The 23,943-nt window shown below is 35.5% G+C and overlaps 3 protein-coding genes across 8 annotated transcripts; 2 read left to right on the forward strand and 1 right to left on the reverse strand.

The window, feature by feature from the left end:
• The first annotated feature begins 1,160 nt into the window (after nucleotides 1-1,160).
• On the forward strand, nucleotides 1,161-3,811 carry LOC113069542 (polyamine-modulated factor 1-binding protein 1). Its single transcript, XM_026242685.1, has 6 exons — nucleotides 1,161-1,225; nucleotides 1,338-1,437; nucleotides 1,520-1,638; nucleotides 2,621-2,728; nucleotides 2,989-3,156; nucleotides 3,553-3,811. Exons 1-6 carry the CDS (start codon nucleotides 1,208-1,210, stop codon nucleotides 3,718-3,720), a joined length of 681 nt encoding a protein of 226 aa, XP_026098470.1. The 5' UTR covers nucleotides 1,161-1,207; the 3' UTR covers nucleotides 3,721-3,811.
• Nucleotides 3,812-4,460: 649 nt separating this feature from the next.
• slc35a4 (solute carrier family 35 member A4) lies at nucleotides 4,461-9,547 on the reverse strand. Of its 6 annotated transcripts, none has more exons than XM_026242702.1 (5): nucleotides 9,351-9,547; nucleotides 8,111-8,209; nucleotides 5,926-6,060; nucleotides 5,736-5,799; nucleotides 4,461-5,047 (listed from the first exon to the last, which is right to left on the reverse strand). In XM_026242702.1, the coding sequence occupies exons 1-5, from the start codon at nucleotides 9,402-9,404 to the stop codon at nucleotides 5,022-5,024; spliced, it is 378 nt and encodes a 125-aa protein (XP_026098487.1). In that variant the 5' UTR covers nucleotides 9,405-9,547; the 3' UTR covers nucleotides 4,461-5,021. The 6 variants fall into 6 exon arrangements, with proteins under 6 accessions (XP_026098487.1, XP_026098489.1, XP_026098485.1 ...); XM_026242704.1 differs by lacking the exon at nucleotides 9,351-9,547 and adding an exon at nucleotides 8,597-9,311; XM_026242700.1 differs by having other exon boundaries at nucleotides 4,461-5,799; nucleotides 9,351-9,546.
• A 7-nt stretch (nucleotides 9,548-9,554) lies between these two features.
• Nucleotides 9,555-23,898, forward strand: hmgxb3 (HMG box domain containing 3). The gene is made up of 21 exons (XM_026242699.1): nucleotides 9,555-9,575; nucleotides 10,621-10,745; nucleotides 10,820-10,994; nucleotides 12,140-12,559; nucleotides 12,668-12,766; nucleotides 13,346-13,477; nucleotides 13,591-13,901; nucleotides 14,623-14,726; nucleotides 14,824-14,907; nucleotides 15,011-15,102; nucleotides 16,300-16,398; nucleotides 16,512-16,658; nucleotides 17,690-17,973; nucleotides 18,056-18,183; nucleotides 19,153-19,284; nucleotides 19,378-19,562; nucleotides 20,385-20,604; nucleotides 20,939-21,072; nucleotides 21,717-21,836; nucleotides 21,919-22,128; nucleotides 23,286-23,898. The coding sequence occupies exons 2-21, from the start codon at nucleotides 10,621-10,623 to the stop codon at nucleotides 23,805-23,807; spliced, it is 3,723 nt and encodes a 1,240-aa protein (XP_026098484.1). The 5' UTR covers nucleotides 9,555-9,575; the 3' UTR covers nucleotides 23,808-23,898.
• The last annotated feature ends 45 nt before the right edge of the window (nucleotides 23,899-23,943 follow it).

A 23,943-nucleotide genomic window follows, 5' to 3' on the forward strand; every position in this document is an offset into this window, starting at 1 on the left:
CACCAACAATCAAGAATCTCTCACAAACACTATAATTTGCTGTTATACTCCATATAACTCAATATACAAGCCAGAAACTAAGCATTTTTTGCACAGGCCTATCTAAAGGGTTAATGGTCCCACCTAGTGATCAACTGTAAAAAATCTTTTTTTTTTTACCTCTTCCCAAAAGGGAAAACCACAAACAATCAAGAATGCATGATTATATATTGCTATGGCTTTGCAATCAAAAAATGGCGTTATAATGGGAGTCAAAGGGCAAAAACAGCCACTAACAACAAATTAGGGAGAAAAAAATTAAATCTAATGCTGCACAAAAACTAACAATGCATCAAAGCCAATCTTGTTACTAATCTTTGACATGCCCAAGACTGTGATAAAAGGTAAAAAAATGTCCAGTCCACAATCACTTTTTATATTGAAAATATGTAATTTTCTGTGTTTTTTTTCCCCAAATCAGTGACATAATTTATGAACTCGGTAATTAAAGAGTTAAAATCTTGGAATTTTTGGTAGTTTTGATCAGGACTGAGGTTGATTAATTTTTATGCAAAAAAAAAAAAAAATTATCTGATACATTTTTACAGCAATTTAATTTAGTGGATGTTTTCATCCACAAACATACCGAAAGGGTAATGAAATTTAAAAAAAAAAAAAAAAAATATTTCCCAAAATATGGGTCAAAATAAGATTTGTCACCAAAAATCATTCCATTAGCTCAAACACAGAGAAAGTTGTGGCCAAAATAAGACCCAACTTTACCCCCTAGTGGACGAAAACGTCCCCAACAACGCACAAGGGTTAAACTATGTTCCAAAGATAAATGGAGGTCTCATGGGTTTGGAATGACATGAGGGTGAGTTATTAATCACATGATTTTGCAATTTGGGTGAACTATCCCTTTAAGTTTGAAACTGTTCCCATCATTAGAATTGTTTTGAAATATTATAGAATACTGTGCAACTTAAAACACACACACACACACACACACACACACACACACACATATATATATATATATATATATATATATATATATATATATATATATATATATATATAGACACACACATTTAGACACACACAGGTGAAAGGGAACACTAATTAATATTTGAAGAGAGTGAAACACAAGCACACACACACACACACGCACACGCGCACACATGCACGCACGCACACACTTATCGTCAGTTCAGAGCCGGTGGACATGAACATGGACTCTTCTGTGAGTAACACACACTTATAATCTCATCTATATAATGCATTTCTGCTCGTGTTTTGTGAGAGACATGAGATTAACGTGGATGATTTGAAGCTTGTGTGTTTGTGAGTTGTAGGCGGTTGACGGAGGAAGAGCTGGGGAAGAGTGTGAGACAGCAGACAGGAAGAGGAATCTGCAGGACCTCCTCAGACAGGAAATGGACATGCATCTTACTGGTAGGCATGAGGAGACTCACTTCAGTCTTTCAGATGATGATGATGATGATGATGATGATTATGATGGTGGTGATGATGTCAGAGGGCAGGGCCAGCATCCAGAGGAATCAGGAGAGAGTGAACCGCATCACACAGCTGAAAGAGGAGATCAGGTTACAGGAGACGCACAGAGAATCCGACCAATCACACGCCACCAGCACAGTGAGTGACCAATCAGGAGACACTGTGGAGAAACTCAGTCCACTGCTGACACCTGATAACAGTTTTTCATTTGACTTCTGCCTCCTCTATCCTAGTACAATATTTACTAGTTAAAGTAAAGTAAATATTTTCAGTTTATATTTTAATGTCTGTTTGAGATTTATTAACTTTATTTATTTATTTATTATTAGGTCATCTTCTATCTATCTATCTATCTATCTATCTAGCTTTTATTTAACAACATTTCTATTTGTCGTTGTTCATGTAATATTTGTATTTTGTTTAAATTTTTATTTAAATCACCAAAAATGATTTTAAATAGTTTTAGTGATTTTGTTTTATGAATTTCAAGCTGTTATTCGTTTTTTTTTTATCTTTTTATGTCTATTCAGCTTTATTTCTTATTTTTATTTGTAGTTTTTGTCCTTTAATTAATCTTATTTATTTCAGTTAGTTTCCAAGGCAACATTTTTATTTTTTGATTTTTGTATAATCTTTATATTTTATTTCATCTTTACTTAATCAACCTTTACAGTGTGTGCATAATGTGATCAACCAGTGAAACATAAACTACAGATGACTCATCTTTATGAATCAATGTGAAATTATAATTGTTTAGAAATAATACAAAATGCACACATTAAAATAATCTCTTATTTATGAAAAAAATACTCTACTTCATGATTTCTTTAGCACTAGTGTGTGTGTGTGTGTGTGTGTGTGTGTGTGTGTGTTTGCTCTTGGTATTAAAAGGACAGGGTGACTTAAGAGGACAGAACCCATGTCCCCATTTTTCAAAACACTTATAAATCATACAGGATGAGGTTTATTGACAAAGTAAAAATGCACAAAGTTTCCTGTGAGGGTTAGGGTTAGGGTTGGTGTAGGGCCATATACAGTTTGTACAGTATAAAAACCATTATGCCTATAACATGTCCCCACTTTTCACAAAGACAAACATGTGTGTGTGTGTGTGTATCAGGTGGATTACGAGAAACTCCTGGAGCGCAGAACTAGACTGAGAGAGACTCATGAGAGACTGATCGAGAATGAACTGATGAAGATGGAGAGAGAGTTACAGGAGGAGCAGGTGAGAGCGGAGGACACATGAAAAATAACAAAAAAAGAGTACATCCAAAAAATACAGTCATGTATTTACATCAAAATGTTCTCCCTATTCACCTCTGTGTGTGCTGTAAAACTGATATGCCCAGCCCTGGCTTCTGATTGGTCAGTCGGTTTATAAAATGTTGTTTATAAATAGCTGTCATCATTGTGGCTTTCGGGTGAGTTCTGGTTGAGTTAAACAAGCAGAGCTCAAACACGTGCCTGACTCTGTGCCGTCTGCAGATGGGTGGTGTGGAGGGCGAGATGTGGTACCTGCGCAGAGAGAGACACATCCTGGTTCTTCAGATGGAGGCGCTGCGCAGAGAGAACCAGCAGGCGTCTGCAGACCTGGAGACCCAGAGCAGACAGCACCAGCAGCAGATCAGCAGCCTCCGAGAAGAGAGTCTGCAGGTGAACATCTACACCGAGTCATCTACATCTACACTATTTGCTTTTATATATCTATATATTAAAGAGGTGACTTTATTGTATTTTGTATGTGTAATTACATTTTTGTTGTTGAATTATGTTGTTTAATTTGCTATTATTTAGCATTTGGTTGGCTTTGCCATTATTAAATATGCTATATGAAGAAACTAAACTAAGCATTATAGTGGCACCTTTTCCAGTTCTGAAACGAGACACATTTATGCCCATGCAACTGAAAGCATGAAAAGGAATATAGAATATAGTTTACAAACACACACACACACACAGGACATTGTGTAGCTGCGTTTCCTTTAATATATCCCCATACTGTCATCTAGTGGAGTGAATGGGTGTTTTTTGTGCTGGTTGTGTTTGTAGGTGTTCAGGGCGTTTCGTGAGGTTCTGGAGGAACAGAGATGCCTGTCTGAGAGAAGGTACAGGAATCTGCTGCTAGACGCCGTTCAGGATGCTGTTCATCTGTCCTCACAAAACCTGCAGCTCCAGGAGGAGATCCAGCAGCTCCGGAAAGAGCTCGGTCCCACTTGATGCCTCTGATCCAAAACAGATTCATTCATCCTTCATTTGCCCTGCCATAGACCTAAAAATGTCTTCAATAAAAAGCAGAAACTTTATAGAAATTTGTTTAGCCATGGTATTAAATATTGCATGCAATACAAAGGAATATCTTCCACAGTATATATATTTTTTTTTCAATACAAATATCTAAACATATTTAATCACAATACATTTACAAACTGATCAATATAATCTTGTTTTCTGAAAAAGTGAACAGAATAACAGGAGTTTATGATTTTTCTCAAAACAACTTTGCAAGTATGATAAACCTCAATAGTCACAAAACACATCGGAGACAGTGTTGTTACTGTTAACTAATACAAAGACTATTAAAAATCCATTCATCTTTTTGTTAATTGAAATAATCCAGAAATAAAATATACATTTTCAAAAGATTAGTTCAAGTAAAATTACAAATATGGAAATAAAAATAAAGCTAAATAATGATTGCAAATTAAATTAAATGTCCAAAAAATAAATAAAAAATAAATAAACACTAAAACCTAGACCTAAAAAACAACCAAAAAAAAAAAAAAAAAAAAAATATATATATATATATATATATATATATATATATATATATATATATATATATATATACTTTAAAGCATTAATAAACAATATAAATATACAAATAAAACAACGATCAGAAAGATTATTTAAAAAAAAATGAAGAAAAAAATAATTAATAAAACACTTGACCAGGCCACTGAATGATCCATTATATTTATTTGTTACCTTTATTTAACCTGGTAAATCAGTTACAATTTGCATAAATGTGCTGTACCATTCATTTCAACATTTATTTTGAAAATAAAATACTGCATATGAGTAAAAACAACACATTGGCAGACATTCAGTCTCAATGAGAGGACGTTCATTCACAGTAAGATGCACTTCTAGATATCTGAGGGCACATGCTGAAAAAATAAATGGTTCACTACAGATAAAGAGTCATAAAAAAATCAAAGTCATCTTTGGTGGCAGGCCCATCCAATCAGCAGCAGCACAGGAAACAGGAAGTAAGGTGTGAGCTGTGTTCCCAGAATCAGGTCATTCACCAGCATAGCAGCCTGTCCCACAATAATGAGCCCAACGAGAGTGGAGAAACCACTGCTGATTGTCAGATTGATTCCCACGCAGAAGACATACAGCAACAAGTTCTGGAGACTCAAAGGCAGACGCTGCCAATCCTGAGATGAAACAATAGATGAAGAAGAAGGAGACAAACCCCGCGTCTCCTGCGAGGAGGTTATCTGTCACAATCACACTCAGCGTCTGCCAGCAACAGCTGCTTCTGAGAGTACAGGAAGAAGTGCTACAAAAGACTGACACAGAGCACCGGGAGAAACAGAAGTCTTCAACGGACATGATGCTAGAGCTGCAGGATTTGGGGCTAAAAATCTGATAAAAATTCTTGTAGACATTTTTATTTATTTAATTAATTAATTTATTTTGAGTAAGTATTCAAGAAAATTGATATTAAATATTAATCTATGAATTATATTAAAAATAATATTATAATACTCTATATATGTATGTGTGTTTATAAGAATTGTATTTTATATAATAATTTAATATAATGAATTCATCAAAGTACAGCTGTACAATTTTTGTGTACAGCTTAATTATCACTACTAAATAAAAATATGAAACAAAAACTATTACTACTGTAATTGCACTTAAAAAAAAGAGAGTATTTAATAAGAAAAATATCACACAAGATTTTTAACTGTAAAATTACAATATTCATATTTAAGTAGGTCTTAATTTTGTTCATTAAATGTTAAACGGACTGAGCACAGTGCCACATTTCACTCTGAAACACGCATCACATATATTTAATTAAATTAATAAACAGCCACTGCAATTTGATAATCATACTAAGCTCCATTGTGATTTAGATATTGTTTCGATTCATTTTGCAGTCCTACATGATGCCCACTTTTCATCAAAACAGTCCAAATCCACCCTCACATACAGACCTGGAAACAGGGTTTGATCTAGCTCAAGGGTTTGGTTCAGGAGGGAAGGAGCTCCGCTGTGATGCTGAAGGACACAAACCAAACATCAGTGACGCATGTTCTCCTCCTCACTCCTGAGGCACTGTTAATCACTCGGTCCTTTCTTCAGAGAGTGGAGGAAGTCTCGTAGGCTCGTCTCAATGTTGGGCACCTGATAGCTCTGAGCGGCGTAGATTCCCGTCAAGGTTCCCAAAGCCACTCCCAGGACGGCCGAGGAACGCAGTTTGGAAATCACATACCCGGCCAGGAATCCTTTCAACAAAGGAGACTGTAAAACTGAACCACCCTGAGAAACACATACAGACACACAGAGTTTCAGCTGCTGGGAATCTTAATGTATATGAAGTGCAACATGTTTAGAAAATACATATTTTTCTTATCTTTACTTGTAAATACAGGAGTTTGCGGACTTGAGTCTGGGGACGTTATCGGGGTGGTAAGGGGTTCTTAATTATTTTATTTTTTTTCAAAAATTTAATACACTTAAGATATTAAATATGCATTTAAATTATGTTTTTAATAAAATTATTAAATATAATTACAACAATACATACAAAAACAATGATATTCATAAACATCTCACTTTCTAAAGCCAAGTCAAAAATCTTTTTTTTTTTTTAAGAAAATATTTTAACAATTTGTTTTATTTAAATATTTAATTGGGAAAAAAATTTGAATTTTGTTGTCAATCAGGGTTGTTACAGTTAACTAAAACGATTAAAAAAATGAAATAATACACAAACACAACTATTTTAAGCAAGGCAACATCTCTCATATTCATTTAGTTTATACTAATGTACTAATAAAACTAAAACTGAAATAAACATTAATAACACTTCTATTGAAGGGTTAGTTCGCCCAAAAATGAAAATTATGTCATTAATAACTCACCCTTATGCTGTTCCAAACATGTAAGGCCTCCTTTTATCTTCAGAACACAGTTTAAGATATTTTAGATTTAGTCTGAGAGCTCTCAGTCCCTCCATTGAAGCTGTGTGTACTGTATACTGTCCATGTCCAGAAAGGTAAGAAAAACATCAAAGTAGTCCATGTGACATCAGAGGGTCAGTTAGAATTTTTTGAAGCATCGAAAATACATTTTGGTCCAAAAATAGCAAAAACGACGACTTTATTCAGCATTGTCTTCTCTTCCGTGTCTGTTGTGAGAGACAGTTCAAATCAAAGCAGTCTGCCCGTGCTCATAAGACTAGCACAGAATCAGTTCAGAATCAATCACCAAAAGAATCAGTTCGGTTCAGGAGCTCTGTGTGTCAGTCTGCTTCACGCTGAATCACACATGCGCAGTATCATCAGCTCCTCGGTTCACAAATCGGACGCGTCTGACAGAAACGGTTCTTGCCTCGAGAACGAGTCAGTCTGTTGTTTGTTATCTGGCTCAGCTCAGTGTTCATCTTCAGTTCTCTCTTCACAGCAGTTCAGTCAGTGTACTGTTTAAGTAAATTAATTACTTTGGGATATTGGTTTGTTTGAACTCAGAGGAAGTGTCAGCCACATTTAAAAATTAACAGCTTAAGTCATTTGTGGATTAATGCGTATAGGAGACGCGAACCGTTTAAAACGATTCAGTTCGATTTGGTGAACTGAATGATTCGTTCGCGAACCGGATATCCAGACTGCTTTGATTTGAACTCTTTCTCACACAGACACGGAAGAGAAGACAATGCTGAATAAAGTCATAGTTTTTGCTATTTTTGGACCAAAATGTATTTTCGATGCTTCAAAAAATTCTAACTGACCCTCTGATGTCACATGGACTACTTTGATGTTTTTCTTACCTTTCTGGACATGGACAGTATACCGTACACACAGCTTCAATGGAGGGACTGAGAGCTCTCGGACTAAATCTAAAATATCTTAAACTGTGTTCCAAAGATAAACGGAGTTCTTATGAGTTTGGAACGACATGAGGGTGAGTTATTAATGACATAATTTTCATTTTTGGGCGAACTTACCCTTTAACAAACTAAAACACAACAAAATTACTAAACTTGTTATTTTAACTAAAATTAAAATTAAAACAGAAAATATAAATGAAAACACAAACTTTGTAGATAAAATGTAAAATTTAAAAACTGATAAAAATAACCAAAAACAGGAAAAATAATAATTATAATATCCGCACACAGTATAATTTGATTTCATACATAAAAATTTACAGCTACCTTTCAGTTTATCTATGGGGTCCCTCACAAGAGGCCCATCTCATTACAAAACAAAACTATTCATCAGTACAGCAGCACACTCTCTGTGTGTGGTCTTTAGTATTAGCTGGGCCGGACCGATCCGGATCGGTCGTGGATCTGGTTCTGTGGTACCTGAGGGATTCCAGCTTGAACCTCATTCTCCATCTTCTTCTGGATCTCTTCGAGCTGGTCTTTGAGCTGAGCCAGATCCTTCAGTCGGGTCACTGGATCCTGAAACAGAACCAAAACACATCAGACCATATGAGACCACAGCAGACCACATGAGACCAGAGCAGACCACTGACATACCCAGACCAGTGATAGAAACCAGCATGCAGATGACAGATTGACTACAGTGATCCATTTTACTTGATTTCAAGGCACTTTCAGTCTAGATGATGAGATCTTATGTTTGAGGTTTTGTTTTCTATGAGAGCTGTCAAATGCAGTGTCTTTACATAACTCCATTAAAGCTTTACAACAGCGCTATTTAACAAACAGCAGGTGCCATTGATAGTACAGCGCTTAAATATACACGACATAACCGTTTTGCTATTAAATTTACCGTAATTATTTTTAAACAGGGTTTGTTTTACAGACAGACAGACTTTCTCTCACCTTGTCCTCCGCCATACTGCAGAAATGACAAACGATTCAATCTGTGCTCGACTCGCCTGGACTGAATCATGACGACTCGCTCGAACACCACACATTACGCCTCTTGTGAATATATTTGATCTTATTTTGTTACGTTTTCGTTAGAATTAACAATATAAGCCCAAAAAAGCGTTATGTATAAATTACAATAATAAAATACATGAGCTTCCCAAAATAGTTAAAGCTTAGTGACTCAAAATTTCCCTGTAATTTGTCAGGTATGACGGCTCGATAGTAAAAATAATAAAAATCACATTATAAATCTATATTTTTCAATGTAATACCTATTAAAGTTTTTCAGTGTCATTACATTACATGACGGCGATGTCACGTGATACCCGTTACTTTTCTCATCGCTCTTCGCGGTTTGGCCAATCCATGTCGTTCATCATTACAGTTTAGTGCTTTCATCCTATAGAGACCGAAGAGGACTATTTCTGTTTTCATGTCAGGAAAAGATGCATGTAACTAAAATATTTATATGATACTAATTTCTCTCGGATATAAAAGCCAGCATTAGGAAAACATGCAGAGTTTTGAACACGACTCAACGGAGGAAACGGCTCGCGACGCCACCAAGCGACCACATCGTGAAGGACAGTTATATTTATCCTGGGAAAGTTATTAACAAATATGTGTCATTTCATGGCTTTACCATATATATAAAATAAAATAAATTCGTGTAAAAATAAATAAATTAAAATTAAAGTCGTACTATTCCGTCGCAGCCGCTGCAGAGCAAACTCTCATTGGGCCTCCGGTCGTTCATCTGATCGCTCCTCCGCCATTTTACAGTAGTATACTGCAGGAAACACAAGCTAAAACAGCGACTGAGAGCTCACGCCGCATACACCCATGATCCGGAGCGCCGGTCCCGCGGCTTTAGCGCCGGTGTGAGGAGAGATTCGCCCGGGTTTGGACCGATCCCGCGCTCGCTCAGGTAAGGCTTCAATAAGAGCCGCGCTCATTGGCCGCAGACTGTCAGTATCAGCCCTCAACAATGAGCGAATAAAACACACTCGGACGAGCCCGCTTACACTCCGACACCTGCTTTTACCTCTTAAACCACGCATTTATGTACATAAGCTGCAGTTAAAGTCATATATTTGTGTGTGTGTGAAGGCGGTTATGGAGTGTCACGTGACGCGGTCCAAATAATGTTGCTGTTGTTTACCTGCATCTGCTCCAGCAGCACAATGTTAACTAATAATAACAAATAGTACCTTGTTTTTAAAGTAGTAACGTTACCATGTTTTGTGTTTGTACAGTAGTTCCCTGAAGTACATAAGTATCATGTGAGTAACGTAACGAATCATGCCAAGAGCAGATCCACATCGATATTTCTTAACAAAAAAAAAGAAAAAAAAAAAGATTTGCAAATATATATTATTTAATTTAATAATGGCTTTGCAGTAATTTACAGTCATTTTTGCTGCTTTGTTATTTCTTTTTGCTGTTAAATTAAGCAAAGAAAAGTTCAAAAGTATTATTATTATTATTTTTTGTGGTGCCCATTTACATTTGTGGATATAGCAAGATTCATTAGCTAACATTAGTTAACATGAACTACAAATGCACAATCACATTATTTACCTTAGTTAAAGTTAATATCAATATTTGTTGACGCGTTATTAAAATCAAAACTTGTGCTTGTTATCATTAGTTAATGCACTGTGAATTAATAAGAACAAAAATGATTGACTGTATTTCCATTAATTAACCTTAACAAAGATTAATCAATACTGTAATACATGTATTGTTCATTATATGTTCATCTTAATTAAATAATGGAACCTTATTGTACAGTGTTACTGAATTTTCGATTTATAAAATGTCATATTTTAAATAAATTCAGCATCACTGACATAAACCCGACATAACCTGACATAACCGTTTTTAACCCGAGCAATGTTGAGTGATACCTCTCTAATTTTATTGGTAATGCATCATATGAAGGCCTCTCTCCTTTCTCTGTTTCTTCACAGATGGAGGCCATCTACGGAGAGATGGAGGTGGAGAGCTGCTACACGCTTCTGGAACTTCCTTCACCCAAGAAGAAACGCAAGAGCAAAGGCAGCGTGGAGAGCGCAGACAAACCCAAGAAGCCCAGGTAGAGCTTCCCTGAGAAACATGAACACACAGGCAGGTGATGTGTATTACTATGTGTATTGTCTGCTGTCCCAGGTCAGCGTATCTGCTGTATTACTTTGACGTGCATCAGAGCGTCCAGCAGGAGCACCCGGACCTGCCGCAGTCTGAGATCAACAAATGCATCAGCGACAGCTGGAAGAGGCTGAACGTGGCCGATCGAGGTTTTTACCTGGAGAGAGCGCGCATGGAGAAAGACGGCATCGACCCGGTGAGCCCGTTCACTGAGGAACTAAATGCATTTTGCTGAATTTACATGAAAAATTCTTATGGATTAGAAGACAGCTTTTGATTTTATTAATCCAAAATTTTTTTACGTTTTGAAAGTTATGAATAGTATATGGTAGGTCTGTGCGATTACTTGTAATAAAACAGAAATTGTGATCTGGCTTAGTGGGATCATTAGTGTTCAATGGCTGTGTTTAATTAAATAAATACGATTTCAGAGTGAAGCACGGCACTGTTTGTTTTTCTTCCCAAATTTGTGATGAGAAGTGCTTATAAACTGGCTGCTGTCCACACACACACACACACACACACACACACACACACCTACACCTACACACACACACACACCTACACACAGACCTACACACACACCTACACACACACACACACACATACACACACACCTACACACACACACACAGACCTACACACACACACCTACACACACACACACACACACCTACACACACACACAAAGCTTTATGGTAACAAAATAAAAAGATCGATGGTTTAACATTTGAAAATTAAGAAATAAAGAAAACCAGAAATATTACTATTGTAAATTTACAGCCCTGTACAGTAAAACTTCCTAATATTATTTTTCTTAAATACTATTTTTATTACAATAATAATATATTTTAAAATATTTTAAAATGTTATGTAATAACATAATTATTATTATTATTGGGGTTATTATAGTTAACCAAAACTAAAACCATAAAAAACATTATTCTTACTTTAAATAAACATTAACTGAGATAAAATATTAAAGAAAGAAACTTGAGCTCATAATATTTCAGCTAATTGCTGAACATTTTAAAATAAAAGTGAAAACAGGAAATATATAAATAAAATCTAATTGAAAATATTAACAAAAACGAATAGTATATAAATGATAAATAAATCAATATTACATATATTAGTGTATATATTTTTGTAGTTATATGATCACAAAAATGTTTTTCGACTGTATCATTGAAACCCCACAAAACTGTAAACAACATGTCTATTTCACTTGGAAATATTATGTTTAGTTGAAAGAAGATGAGGCAAATGTTGCATTATTTTCGGTGCAGTAAAGCACCTCCTAATGTCTCACGACTGTCAATTTTGCGTCTCTTTTCACAGAGCAGCCAATCAGCAGCTGCGCCCTCTCAGGACGTACCTGGTTTCCGCAAGATCCTCCCGAGGGCCAATTACGTGCTTCTGCCCAAGAGTTCAGCGGGAGGCGAACAGGTGGAGGGAGACGGCGAGCCGGAGGCGCTAGTGGATGGAGCCCCTCGGGCCCCGGAGACGCTGGTGTCCCCCATGACTCTGGGCAGTGAGGTGGAGCTGACGGAGCAGTGCATCGCCATCGAGGCGCTCAGTGAGGACGCACCGACCCAGAGCGCCACTGAAACACTACCAGCTCTGCTTGTGAAGAGGGAGGAGTCTCGGGTGACGTATGGTGACGTTGGCATGGCGATAGAGAGTGGAATGGAGGGCGGGGCTTTGATGCCGCAGATCAAAGCAGATGCCACTCATCTAGTCGCTATAATACCCAATCAGGTGAGCTGTCAATCATCCACATTAAAACATGAAGTGAGTCAATAAACGCACAGGTTTTTAGAAACGATAAGTGAGTGATTCATATTTACTGTGTTTTGTGTTTTTCAGAGTGTCTTGGAAAACAAAGTGATTAACACAGCCAGTCCGATAATGATGTTTCCATTAGTGAGCAGTGTGAAACCAGAACCCAAACCCTCATTTAAACTGGTCAGTAAATCACCTGTGAAAGACATAAACAGCATGTACAGATATTTGTACGTAATGAGAGTCATTTCCTTCTGACCACAACCTACTAAGACGAAACTGTTGACCAAAATAGTGAAAAGACAGGAGATGATTTATTTAGATTAGCATGAACCAGGCAAACTTTATCAGCCCAGTGACTGAAAAAATTAAATAAAAATAAAAAATTGCACCAGTGTTATTTTAGTATCAATTAAATACTATTATAGCTTTTATTAATTATTATTAGTTAAAAAAAAAAAGTCTAAATAATTTCAGTTAAAGTTTTATTAATTTTGTTGTTTGGTTTTGTCATTATTATTATTATTATTATTAAAAAATGTATTTAATTGACATCATGTTAAACTAAATTAAATTGAGAAATCAACAACAAAAATAGAGATTTTTCATATTTCGTAAAAAAAAAAAAAAAAATTCAAGTAAATGTTTTTTTTTTATTTTGTTATACTTTTAGGGGTAGTTATAGTTAACTATAATAAGTACAGTTTTCTGTTCATATAATGCATCAGACACATGTAACTCACACATCTGTTCTGTTTTCAGCCCATCAAATACACACGGCGAGGACGGGGCAGCTGCACCACCCCCGGGTGTGTGTTTTCATACGTCACCCGTCACAAACCGCCCCAGTGCCCTGACTGCGGACAACACCTCGGGGGGAAATGGGTGGCAGCTGTGAGTCCTCAAACCTGCGCTATGCTTCCTGAACTGAAAATGTGGCTTTTGCTTTTAAATTTGCATTCCTAATTATAATCCTAAATATATTAATATATTTCTGTCTGTTACAGGGTAAGAGAAGCTCGGTCAAAAGCTCTGAGCCGTCTTCAGGAAGGCAGTGTGTCGACTCCAAGCCTCGTCCGTCAGACCCTAACGAGACGTCATCAAAAGACACAGAACGGACAGAAGAGCAGACAAGCGCATCTGTTATTACTCAGAAACCCTCTTCAGATAAAGCTCCGGACGGCGGGACTGCGGCTGCTCGCAGGGCGGCCCGTAGAAAGAGAGAGCGGGTGAATGCATCGTCAGCCCAACAAACACCTGATGGATCCGCCGTCAAAACATCTGCTGGAGCGCAGAGCGCCGAATGCACAGCTGTGCTGTAAGAAACACAACAGGATGCATACGCCAATGTCTTTCTGCAGTGTGCATACTGTGAACATTATTCTCTGTTATGCTTTAAATACCTGGATGACTTTCTATAGTGTCCCACAATGCAATGCACTGACTCGACCATCCATTTGTCATATTATTTATATACAATTATGATATTTATTAATATTTCTAAATGTCTAGTTTTCATTTTACTTGAAGTTTTAGTATTTTTTTGGTCCTTTTTTCATTTCTTTTTACATTAAAAAAATTGTTTTCTTTAGCTTTTAATTAATTTCAATTCGTTTTAGTCATTTTAGTACATATTTATTTTAGCAAGTTTTTTTTTTTTTTTTTTTAATATGATTTGATTTAGCTTTCAATTACTGACAATTATTTTTAATAGTTGTATGATTCTTTTGATCCGACGGCAAAAATTTCCTACAACTAACATTTTTTTTACACAAACTGGGGATCAAAAATCAAAAATGTGAAACAATGATAAACTGGTGGCACTCGCTGAATTAAATATGCAGGGTAATGAGATCATGTGACTAAAGTGTAGCTTGTATTCCTGTATGAAATGTCTATTATTGCACACTTTGTACTGTTTCACATAGTATTTATTTTATTAGTGGACGGCACACAGTGTGTACTGCACAATATGCAGAGTAATGAATATTTTGTTGTCATATTCTTCTTCTTTCAGCTGTGTGTTTTGCTCGTTTCAGATCATTGGGTGCTGGGCAAATTCAGGTTGTCACGAGAGAAAAAGCCAGCAGTGCTTTACAGAAACGCCGGATACGAGCTATTCTTCCAGCTCCTGCACAGAATAGTGAGTCAAGCTTTATTTAAAACACTAAACCAGTCCCTGAAGCCATGCACATGTGCAGAAAGTGCAAATGTAAATGAAATGCGTCTGATGTTGACAGATGCGGCCGCTCAGTCTGCAGTTGTGCAATGGATCACGGTTCCTCCTGAGAAAGTCAAATCAGACGCTACTGTCATCAAAGCTGGTGAGAAACATCTAATGATCTGTTATTCTTGTGTTTAAATCCATCACGCTTTCAGATTATCTGTTGACTGTCGAGGTGTAATGTGTTGTGTTATTGTTTCCAGTGAAACCATCAGCTAATGAACAGATCGCCGGACTGAAGCCCAGCACCCTCAAACAGCTGGGTCACATGATCACACCCAGTGCCTTACAACAGGTGACTTCACCTTCATTACACCCCGAGAGAATAAAGGTGCTAATAATTATAATAGTAGCAATGAATAATAAAAATAATCTGAGAGAATAATAAAGTAATAAAAAGAGGAAGAAAAATAATATGAAAAAAATAGCAATCAAATAAAATAACTAGTAATAACACATAATAATGATGATAATAATAAATAAAATAATAAGTCTAATAATTACAGTAATATGAGAGAAGAGTAAAATATTATCAGATAAAATAGTGATAAGTGATAAAAACAACAAGAAAAATAATCTGAAAAAAGAACAATTCAATAATCTGAGAACAATAAAAATAACAATAATAATATATAATAATAATAATCTGAGAGAAGAGTAAAAAATTAGAATAATAAAGTAATACATATAACAACAATAACAAAAAATAAAATAAAAATAACTGACAATAATAATAATAATAATAGTAATAATAATACAAAATAATAATGATAAGAACAGTAATCTGATAGAAAAATAATCTGAAAAAAAAACCAATAAAATAATCTGAGAATAAAAATAACAACAACAATAGTAATAATACATAATAATAATAATCTGAGAGAAAAGTAAAACAAAATCTGAGATGATAATAATTATAAAGTAATAAATATAAGAATAATAAAGACAAGAAAAATAATCTAAAAAAACTCACAATAATAATAATAATAATAATAAAATATAATAATAATAATAATAATAATAATAACAGTAATAAATTAATAAAAAAATCAGAAAAAGAACAATAAAATAATCTGAGAGAACAATAACAATATTAATAATGTATAATAATAATAATAATAATCTGAGAGAACAATAAAAATTACAATAGTAATGATGATAATAATAATAATAATAATAATAATAATAATAATCAGAAAATAGTAAAAAAAATAATCTTTGGGAATAATAAAATAATAAATATAACAATAACATCAACAACAAGAAGAGAAATAATATAATAACAATAATGATGATGATGATGATAAAGATCAAATAATCTGAGAAAATAATACTATCCATAAAAAGAACAAAAATAATAAGAAGAAATAATCTGAATAATAATCTATAATACGAATAATAATACTAATAATAATCAGAGGTGATGATAATAAGAATAGTTTGAGGCTGGTGTGTGTGATGCATGGTGAAAGCTGTTTAACTGTGATTTCAGAAGCCCATCACAGTCAGCAGTAACCAGTACATCATCACAGACAACGGCGTCAAGATCCTCTCCATGCTGCCCTTCAAGAAAACAGCTGGATCCTCCCTAGTGAGTGCTCACTGCTGAGACCGCAAACATTTGAGCACATTTGTGTTGGTCTGTTTCTATATGTACAAGTTCAGGATTGTTCATCAGCTCTGTGTGTGTTTTCTGTTCCTCAGGCTCTGGGTTTGTCAACAGCGAGAGGTCGTGGTCGATGTAAGAATCCCGCGTGTGATTACGTCTATAAGAACAGACACAAACCTCAACGCTGTCCGACATGCGGCTGTGAACTCATCAACAAACTCACCAAGAAGAGCAAACTCACCGTTAGTTCCAGCACTCACTGCACAGCCGACACTCGACTCGACAAAACTGACTCAAATCAGCTTCAAAAGTGTTATTGTAGTATCATTAATAGACTATTATTGTTTGCATTAGTATTTTGAATTCATTTTTATTTTTAGAATTTCATTTTGATAAAAGTTTTAGTAATTTTTTTTGTTTTTGTCACTATATATATATAATTGTAATTTTGGTCATTTTTTTGTAATTCTGTGGTGTATTTGTCATTTTTATTTTATTAATTTAGTTTTACATGTCTATGCAGTTTTTACTAACAGATATAATATAAGAAAATACCTTGGCAACTAGCTGACTTTAGTGTATTTTAAAGGTTTTAGTTTTTCTTTGTTTATTTTATTCTATGTTTTAGTAGTGTATTATTTATTATTATTATTATACATTTTTTATTATTTTTATTAAATTATGTCTATATCCTTTTCTTAGTACATCAGGTTAAACTAAACAAAAATTTAAAATGTTGCCTCAGCAAATAATCAAAATGAAATATTTTTCTATTTTTTGTTATTTCAGTTAACATTTATTTTATTTAAAGTTTAAGCAATTTTGTTGTGTTTTTTGTGATTTTTATCGTAATCTTTTTTATTGTAATGCTTCTTCTTTAAATATATCTATGTAGTTTTTACTAACAGTTTTAAATTAAGAGGCCCTAAACAAAATGGAAAAAGGTTGCCTTGAACTAGCTGAACTATATATTTTTACATTTTTTAATATGACAGTTTATGTCACTAAACAAAAGTTGGCAATAAATGAAAATTAAATGAAAATATTGGCAACCAACTGAAATAATATAAGTTTAATTTAATTTTATTCCAGTTAATTTGATTTCAAATAATGAAATGGTTTTATGACTATACTTTATGATGGTTTTAGTTTTAATTATAATAACTGGATTCAGCTCTAGTCTCGGTGGGAGTTTTGCATTGTTAATGTTTGTTAAAGCTGCACTGAAATTGTGTTTCCTCTGGTTGTGTGTGTGTGTGTGTGTTTTCTCCAGCTGTCCGCTGAGGATGCGTGTGCTTCTGCGCTTCTGTTGGATGCGTCTCATCCTCTGAGCAGCGCTCAGAAAGAGCAGCAGCGTCACTCCACCGTCGGTCTGCTGCGCTCCTGTCTGCAGTTCCCCGAGAGCGAGAGCGAGCTGCAGGACGTCTTCAGCCTCATACAGCAGCTCAACGGCCAGCAGAAGCACAGCGAGGACAGCAGCGGATGGCCGAGCTTCTTCGAGCCGGCGGCCACACACTGCAGTCTGTGTCAGGACCCGCTGCTCAAAGGAGACCAGAGGTGAGAGACGACGGCTCAGACCAAACTCACATCTGCTCAGATGGAGATTTACATGTTGGATGTGCTGTTTTGTGTTTTATAGTTCGCTTGCGGGGTTGGAGGAGTGCTGGTTGTTGACGGAGTGCTTGATTCGTCCCGTCACTCTTCAGCTGAAAGTCTGTACGAATCTCCAGTGTCTGGCCATACACAGTTTCACAGACCTGCACCCGGGTAAACAGACACACACACACACACACACACACACACACACACACACACACACACACACACACACACACACACACACACACACACACACACACACACACTAATTTTAATCAGATGTTAAATATACTTTTTATATAACTTCTTCAGAAGCTTTCATATAAATAAAGTAAAAAAAACTTAAACATATTTAATTTCAATTATTTGCCCAGGCAACATTTTTAAGTTTAGTTTAACTTGAAGCACAAAATTATAAAAAATATAACCGTTATGAAAAAAATATATAGATGTATTTAAAATAATAATAGTAACAAAAATACTACTACTAATAATATAAATGACAAAAAGCAAATAAAAAAATGACTAAACCTAGTAAATAAATATAACTGAATGTTAAATGTTAAATAATATAAACTGAGTAAATATATATATAAAAACAAAATGAATAAATAACTTATTTTATTTTATGGCAGCATTTTTCATTTAATTTCATTTCACTTGATGTTACTGTAAGATAACTGGAACGTATATAAAAAAAAATGAATAAAAAATGTATCCATATATAAAATAATAAAAATAAAAATAGTAAAAACACAACGAAATTACAAAAACTTTAGCCTAAAAAAATATATATATATATAAAGCCATATTTAAAAGAAAATATTTTAAATGCCAAAAACGCAACAAAATTACAAAAAAAAATAAAACAAATAAACAAACAAAATAAAAACCATTAAAAACACAAAACAAAAACTAAAATTAAAATGACATAAAAAAAAACAATTAACAATGCTAAAACAAAACAAAAAGTCAAATTAAAACCGAAAACCGAAAATACAAAAAATACAAAATCACAACAAATTCTCCAGAAAAACAAAAACTGATCACATTTCAGTGCTAAAATCTAACACTGATAATGCCCCATGTTGATGTGTATTACTGCAGTTCATGTTTCAGTGTGTTTGTTTCTCTCAGGTCTGTTTAACGTGGGTAATAAGCTGCTGGTGACGCTGGATCTGTTTTTTAAGATGAGACATCAGATCAGACTGGGCGATGACCCCGCACACGCCGCTCTCAGTATAATCAAACACTCACTGACGCTCACAGGTGCTTCATCATCCTCATCCTCCTCATCTCTCATCTGCTGAGCGTGTGTGTGTGTGCGTGAGGTTACCGTGTCTCTGTGTCTCTGTGTCTCAGACTGCGCGCTGAGCTCGGATCAGCTGTCGCGTGTTCAGGACCTGTTCTGCAGCGGTTACTGGGCGTTTGAGTGTCTGACGGTTCGAGACTATAACGACATGATCTGTGGCGTGTGTGGCATCGCTCCCAAACTGGAGATTGCACAACGCAACTCCAGCAACGTGCTGCTGCTCAAAAACGTGGAGGTAACACCAATCTTATATTAGTGTTAATAAGACACTATTATAGTATCAAAACCCCCCAAAAAATGTCATTACTTGAAATACAGTATAGATTAACTGAAATAAAATTACATATAAAGAATGTTACTTATTGAAATGTAAATTTCAATTAATATATAAATGGTTGATGAAAAACTTAAGTCACTTGTTGGTAACTACAGTAAATGAAATATGCTGAAATACTACAATTATTTAAAAGTAAAATAAAGCAATGAGCCCCAAGAAGCTATGATTTACGAAGCCCTTAGCTGTTATAAAATCACTGTAAACCACGGCTTCTTGAGGCTTATTGTTTTTATAAAACGGTTATTCCACATACGTGGTAAGATTTCACGAAATAAAACCGCAAATAAAGTGTAATGATATTAATAGAATCAGTATTCTTCCACCAAGCAATGTATTTCCTCAGGCCCCGTTTACACTAGTGCGTTTTCGTTTTAAAACGGTGTTTTAGAATTAAAACGATCTGCGTTTACACTGGCGTTTTGGCTGCGTTTCAGAAACGATCTCTGTCTATACTACATAGCAGAAAACTTGTGTCATGTAACCATTCATGCACACTGGGCATGCGCGTAAAAGTGTAAACAAGTAAACAATTCGGTCCGTTTACACAGAAACGCAACCCCAGAGTTTTAAACTAAAACAGAGTCAGCAGCGTTTTCAAAAGTCTCCGTTTTCGAACGTGGAAAACGTCGGAGTAGTGTAAACAATAGTAATAATTAGGTCAGCTGTAGCACAGTAACTCAAGACGTTTAGATGAATGACTGTTCTTCTCTCTCTCTGTAGTTCACATGGCCGGATTTCCAGGCGACGGAGGAGGTTCACGTCGATGAGTTTTGGCTGACGATGGAGAACGAGGCTCTGGAACAGGCAGCATTTCCCTCCAGCTTTCCCATCACGCGCTTCGACGCCTCTATCATCGCCCCGTTCATCCCTCCTCTCATGAGAAACACCACCGTCATCAACACGGAGAAAGACAAAGTCACGTCTGACACGCAGCTCAGAGGTACTGAGACGACTGAGTGACGTGTTTAACTAAGACCTCTAAAGGATCAACCTGACCCAAACCTTCTGTCGTCCGATTGTTTCCACTTTTTTAGAAACTAAAGGTCTTTTAGTAAAATCAAAAAAATCAAATATGATATAAAACATAAAACAAATGCAAAGCTTTTTTATATATATTTTTTCTAAAGGTTCAATAAACAGTTCAATTTCAGCGTATATTTCAGACTATTATGTCTTTATTATAAAGTTGACTCTGCACTTTGATACTTGATTTCAGCATTATTCTCTCTCTCTCTGTGTGTGTGTGTGTGTGTGTGTGTGTGTGTGTGTTTCAGGGGACCCATCTGTTCTGGTGCGTCTGATTCATGAGGGTCGTCTGATTCCAAATCAGATGGATGTTCACAGTGAAGAAGAGCTCAGAGACGTTCTGGAGAAGTGTGGGACTCCTGCTGCTGCAGACGCTGATAAAGTACACTGTGACACACACACACACACACACACACGCACGCACACACACACACCTTAACTCAGCTATCTAAATGGGTACATACTATAAATATTATCAAAAAAAAAAGAGATTTATATATATATATATATATATATATATATATATATATATATACACACACACACATAAAATACTGTTTAATTTAAAGGAGAGTTATTTTAGTATCCCTGAGGTACTATTTAATTTAATTTATTTTGTGATTTTTTTTTTTTCTTTTTTTTTTTTTTATGTTAATTTTTATTTCAGTTTTGGTTTTAGTTATTTTAGTACATCAAGTTAAAAGAAATGAAAGTCAGAAATTTTGCCTTGGCAACTTGCTGAAATAAAATAAGTTACATTTTTGATATTTTCATTCAGTTAAAGTTAATTATATTTCAGGGAATGAAATCTACAGAACAGCCGTATAGAGCACACGATTGTCATTATTCAGAGTTTGTTCTCATCCAGTATCTTTATGAGTCGCTGCAGTTTAAGTGATCACTAATATTTGTTATTCAGTAACACAAAGCACCTTTCTCCTCCATTCACATGCCACTTCTGGACAGTAAGTCAGATGACTCTAAATATTCCTGTACTGTAGTAATCGCGCTGGTCTCGTTTGGCAGGACGAGCTGCTGGCGTCTGTGTCTTTGTTGTATTCACACTCACAGAACGGCCTGTGGACGGCACAGCAGCCCGGCGCGCTCCTGACGGCAGGCCGAGTCAGTAAAGTGTGTCCTCATCAGGTACCAGACTCACTGAGGCTCAGCTCTCTGGGGATTCTGTGATTTGATCAGATGAGCTGATGTGAGAGTCTGATCTCTGCAGGTGGTGTGCGGATCCAAGTACATCGTCCGCAGAGAAAGCGCTCGAGATCATCTGGACCTGCTGGTTTCGTCCAGGTTTTGGCCGCCGGTGTATGTGGCAGATTGTGCCCAGAAGGTGGCGCTCTGCACTGATGTATTATATCCTGAACTGGCCTCACAGATGTGGGGGAAAAATCAGGGATGTTTCTCTGACCCTACCACACCGCCACAGGTGAGAGATCGACAGGAATAGATCATTATTATGTTATTGTTAATTATAATGCTTCGGTTGCATTTACATATTTCACAAAAGTCCACTTATCAATTGCTCCAAAGCAATCCTGGCTTATCATACTCTTTCAGTACTGCTGAACAGAAACTAAAACTAAAAACTTTACTTGAAATAAAATGAACAGTAACTGAAATAAAATAAAAAATATTAAGAAACAAATTATTCTTCTACTACTTCAACTAGTTGCCAGGACAACATTTCTTGTTTTCATTTAGTTTAACTTCATGTAATAAAAAATCTAAACTAAATAAATTCTTTAAAAAAAGAAAATTATATTGAAACCTTTAAAAACAAAAGCATATACAAATGACAAAAACACCATTTAAAATTTAAATGAAAACAGAAAATATAAAAAAAGAAAAATAATTATAATAAAAGCTATAATAGTATCTCAGTTATACAAAAATAACATGTATAGTACATAATATTACTTTTTATTATTTATTAAAGGCAGATAAATATTTACTTTAAATGATAAAATAATAATAATTAATTATTATTATAATTAATAATAATATATTAAAAAAATGAGTTTTAATATAAAATAATATTGACAATAATATTCAGCATCATAATATATAATTAAAAACATGTTTATTTTTTTAAACCTGTCCTTAAAAAAAAAAGAAAAAGAAACCACAGGAGTAAACCCCTAGTAAACCACATGAAATAAAATAAGTTTAAGGTTTTTTAAATTTAATTTAAAGGTAAATTTATTAAATGTATTATTTTACGGCTTTAGTTTTAGTTACCTGTAATAATCCTGCACATATACAAATAAAATGCCATTTTGGTGAGGCTTTTAGCTACATTTTTAAGAATCTCTTTCTGTACAACACATTTATAGTGGCTACTCCAGGAAATGAAAAGATCGTAACTTTAAAGTTCATTTATTTCTATAAAGCTACTTTGAGATGCCATACTCAATACTGTGAAAAGCGCTGTAAATAAAAAAATCAAACTGATCAAACTTTCCTTCAAAAAAGAGGTGTTTGTTGAGTTGTACACCTCAGTGCAGTGAACATGTACACAGATTTTAAAAACGCTTGATTGGCCGTTGAACGTGTCAATCACATCTGTCTCCTCCCCTCTTTCAGTACGTCTCCTGCTCGGAGCTTCAGGACCAGCCGTACAGTTTGGATCTGACAGCGACCGAGTCCAACCCTCATCTGCACCCGCTCACCAAATCCACCTCTCGCTGGATCGTGCGACCCGACGCACCGGACGCCCTCCACGACGCCCACCACGCCATCAGCCTCTGCAAAGAGCTGGAGCCGTACACCGGCGCCGTCGCAGAGATCTGTGACGACCCCGAGGGTGAAACCAGCATCAACGACAGCAGCGCGACGGCAGTTCGGCGTAAAGCTCTCACGTTCGATAACGCAGCGTACTACTACCTCTATAACCGCCTGCTGGACTTCCTGAGCAGCAGAGACATCGTGAACCAGCAGATCGCGGAGGCGCTGAACACCTGTCAGCCGGGAGAGGTGGTGATGATCAGAGACGCCCTCTACAGGCTGGGAGTCGCACAGATCAACTCGGACCCGCAGGAAACAGCAGACGGAGGACTGGACAAACACTCAGATGGAGTTGTGTTCGAGGAGGTCATGCTCATCTGACTCAGGTTTACTCAACATTTTAAAAATAAAAAAGACAAAATGTGCTTGCGAATCGTTTTTTATTTTATATTTTGGTTTATATATATATATATATATATATATATATATATATATATATATATATATATATATATAT

Source organism: Carassius auratus, unplaced genomic scaffold (genome assembly GCF_003368295.1).
Source record: "Carassius auratus strain Wakin unplaced genomic scaffold, ASM336829v1 scaf_tig00001753, whole genome shotgun sequence".
In the NCBI taxonomy this organism is placed as follows: domain Eukaryota; kingdom Metazoa; phylum Chordata; class Actinopteri; order Cypriniformes; family Cyprinidae; genus Carassius; species Carassius auratus.

What these genes read in the sequence shown, in the direction of transcription:
- slc35a4 (XM_026242700.1), bottom strand. Translation starts at nt 9,404, where the DNA reads ATGAACGACCGGAGGCCCAATGAGAGTTTGCTCTGCAGCGGCTGCGAC. An exon ending in GCAGCGGCTGCGACGGAATA is followed by an intron (nt 8,210 to 9,350) that starts GTACGACTTTAA and finishes GTTCTGTTTCAG; the next exon opens with GATCCAGTGACCCGACTGAA. An exon ending in TTCAAGCTGGAATCCCTCAG is followed by an intron (nt 6,061 to 8,110) that starts GTACCACAGAAC and finishes TGTGTTTCTCAG; the next exon opens with GGTGGTTCAGTTTTACAGTC.
- hmgxb3 (XM_026242699.1), top strand. Translation starts at nt 10,621, where the DNA reads ATGGAGGCCATCTACGGAGAGATGGAGGTGGAGAGCTGCTACACGCTT. An exon ending in CACCCAGTGCCTTACAACAG is followed by an intron (nt 15,103 to 16,299) that starts GTGACTTCACCT and finishes CTGTGATTTCAG; the next exon opens with AAGCCCATCACAGTCAGCAG. An exon ending in AAACAGCTGGATCCTCCCTA is followed by an intron (nt 16,399 to 16,511) that starts GTGAGTGCTCAC and finishes TCTGTTCCTCAG; the next exon opens with GCTCTGGGTTTGTCAACAGC.
- LOC113069542 (XM_026242685.1), top strand. An exon ending in AATGGACATGCATCTTACTG is followed by an intron (nt 1,438 to 1,519) that starts GTAGGCATGAGG and finishes TGATGATGTCAG; the next exon opens with AGGGCAGGGCCAGCATCCAG. An exon ending in AATCACACGCCACCAGCACA is followed by an intron (nt 1,639 to 2,620) that starts GTGAGTGACCAA and finishes TGTGTGTATCAG; the next exon opens with GTGGATTACGAGAAACTCCT.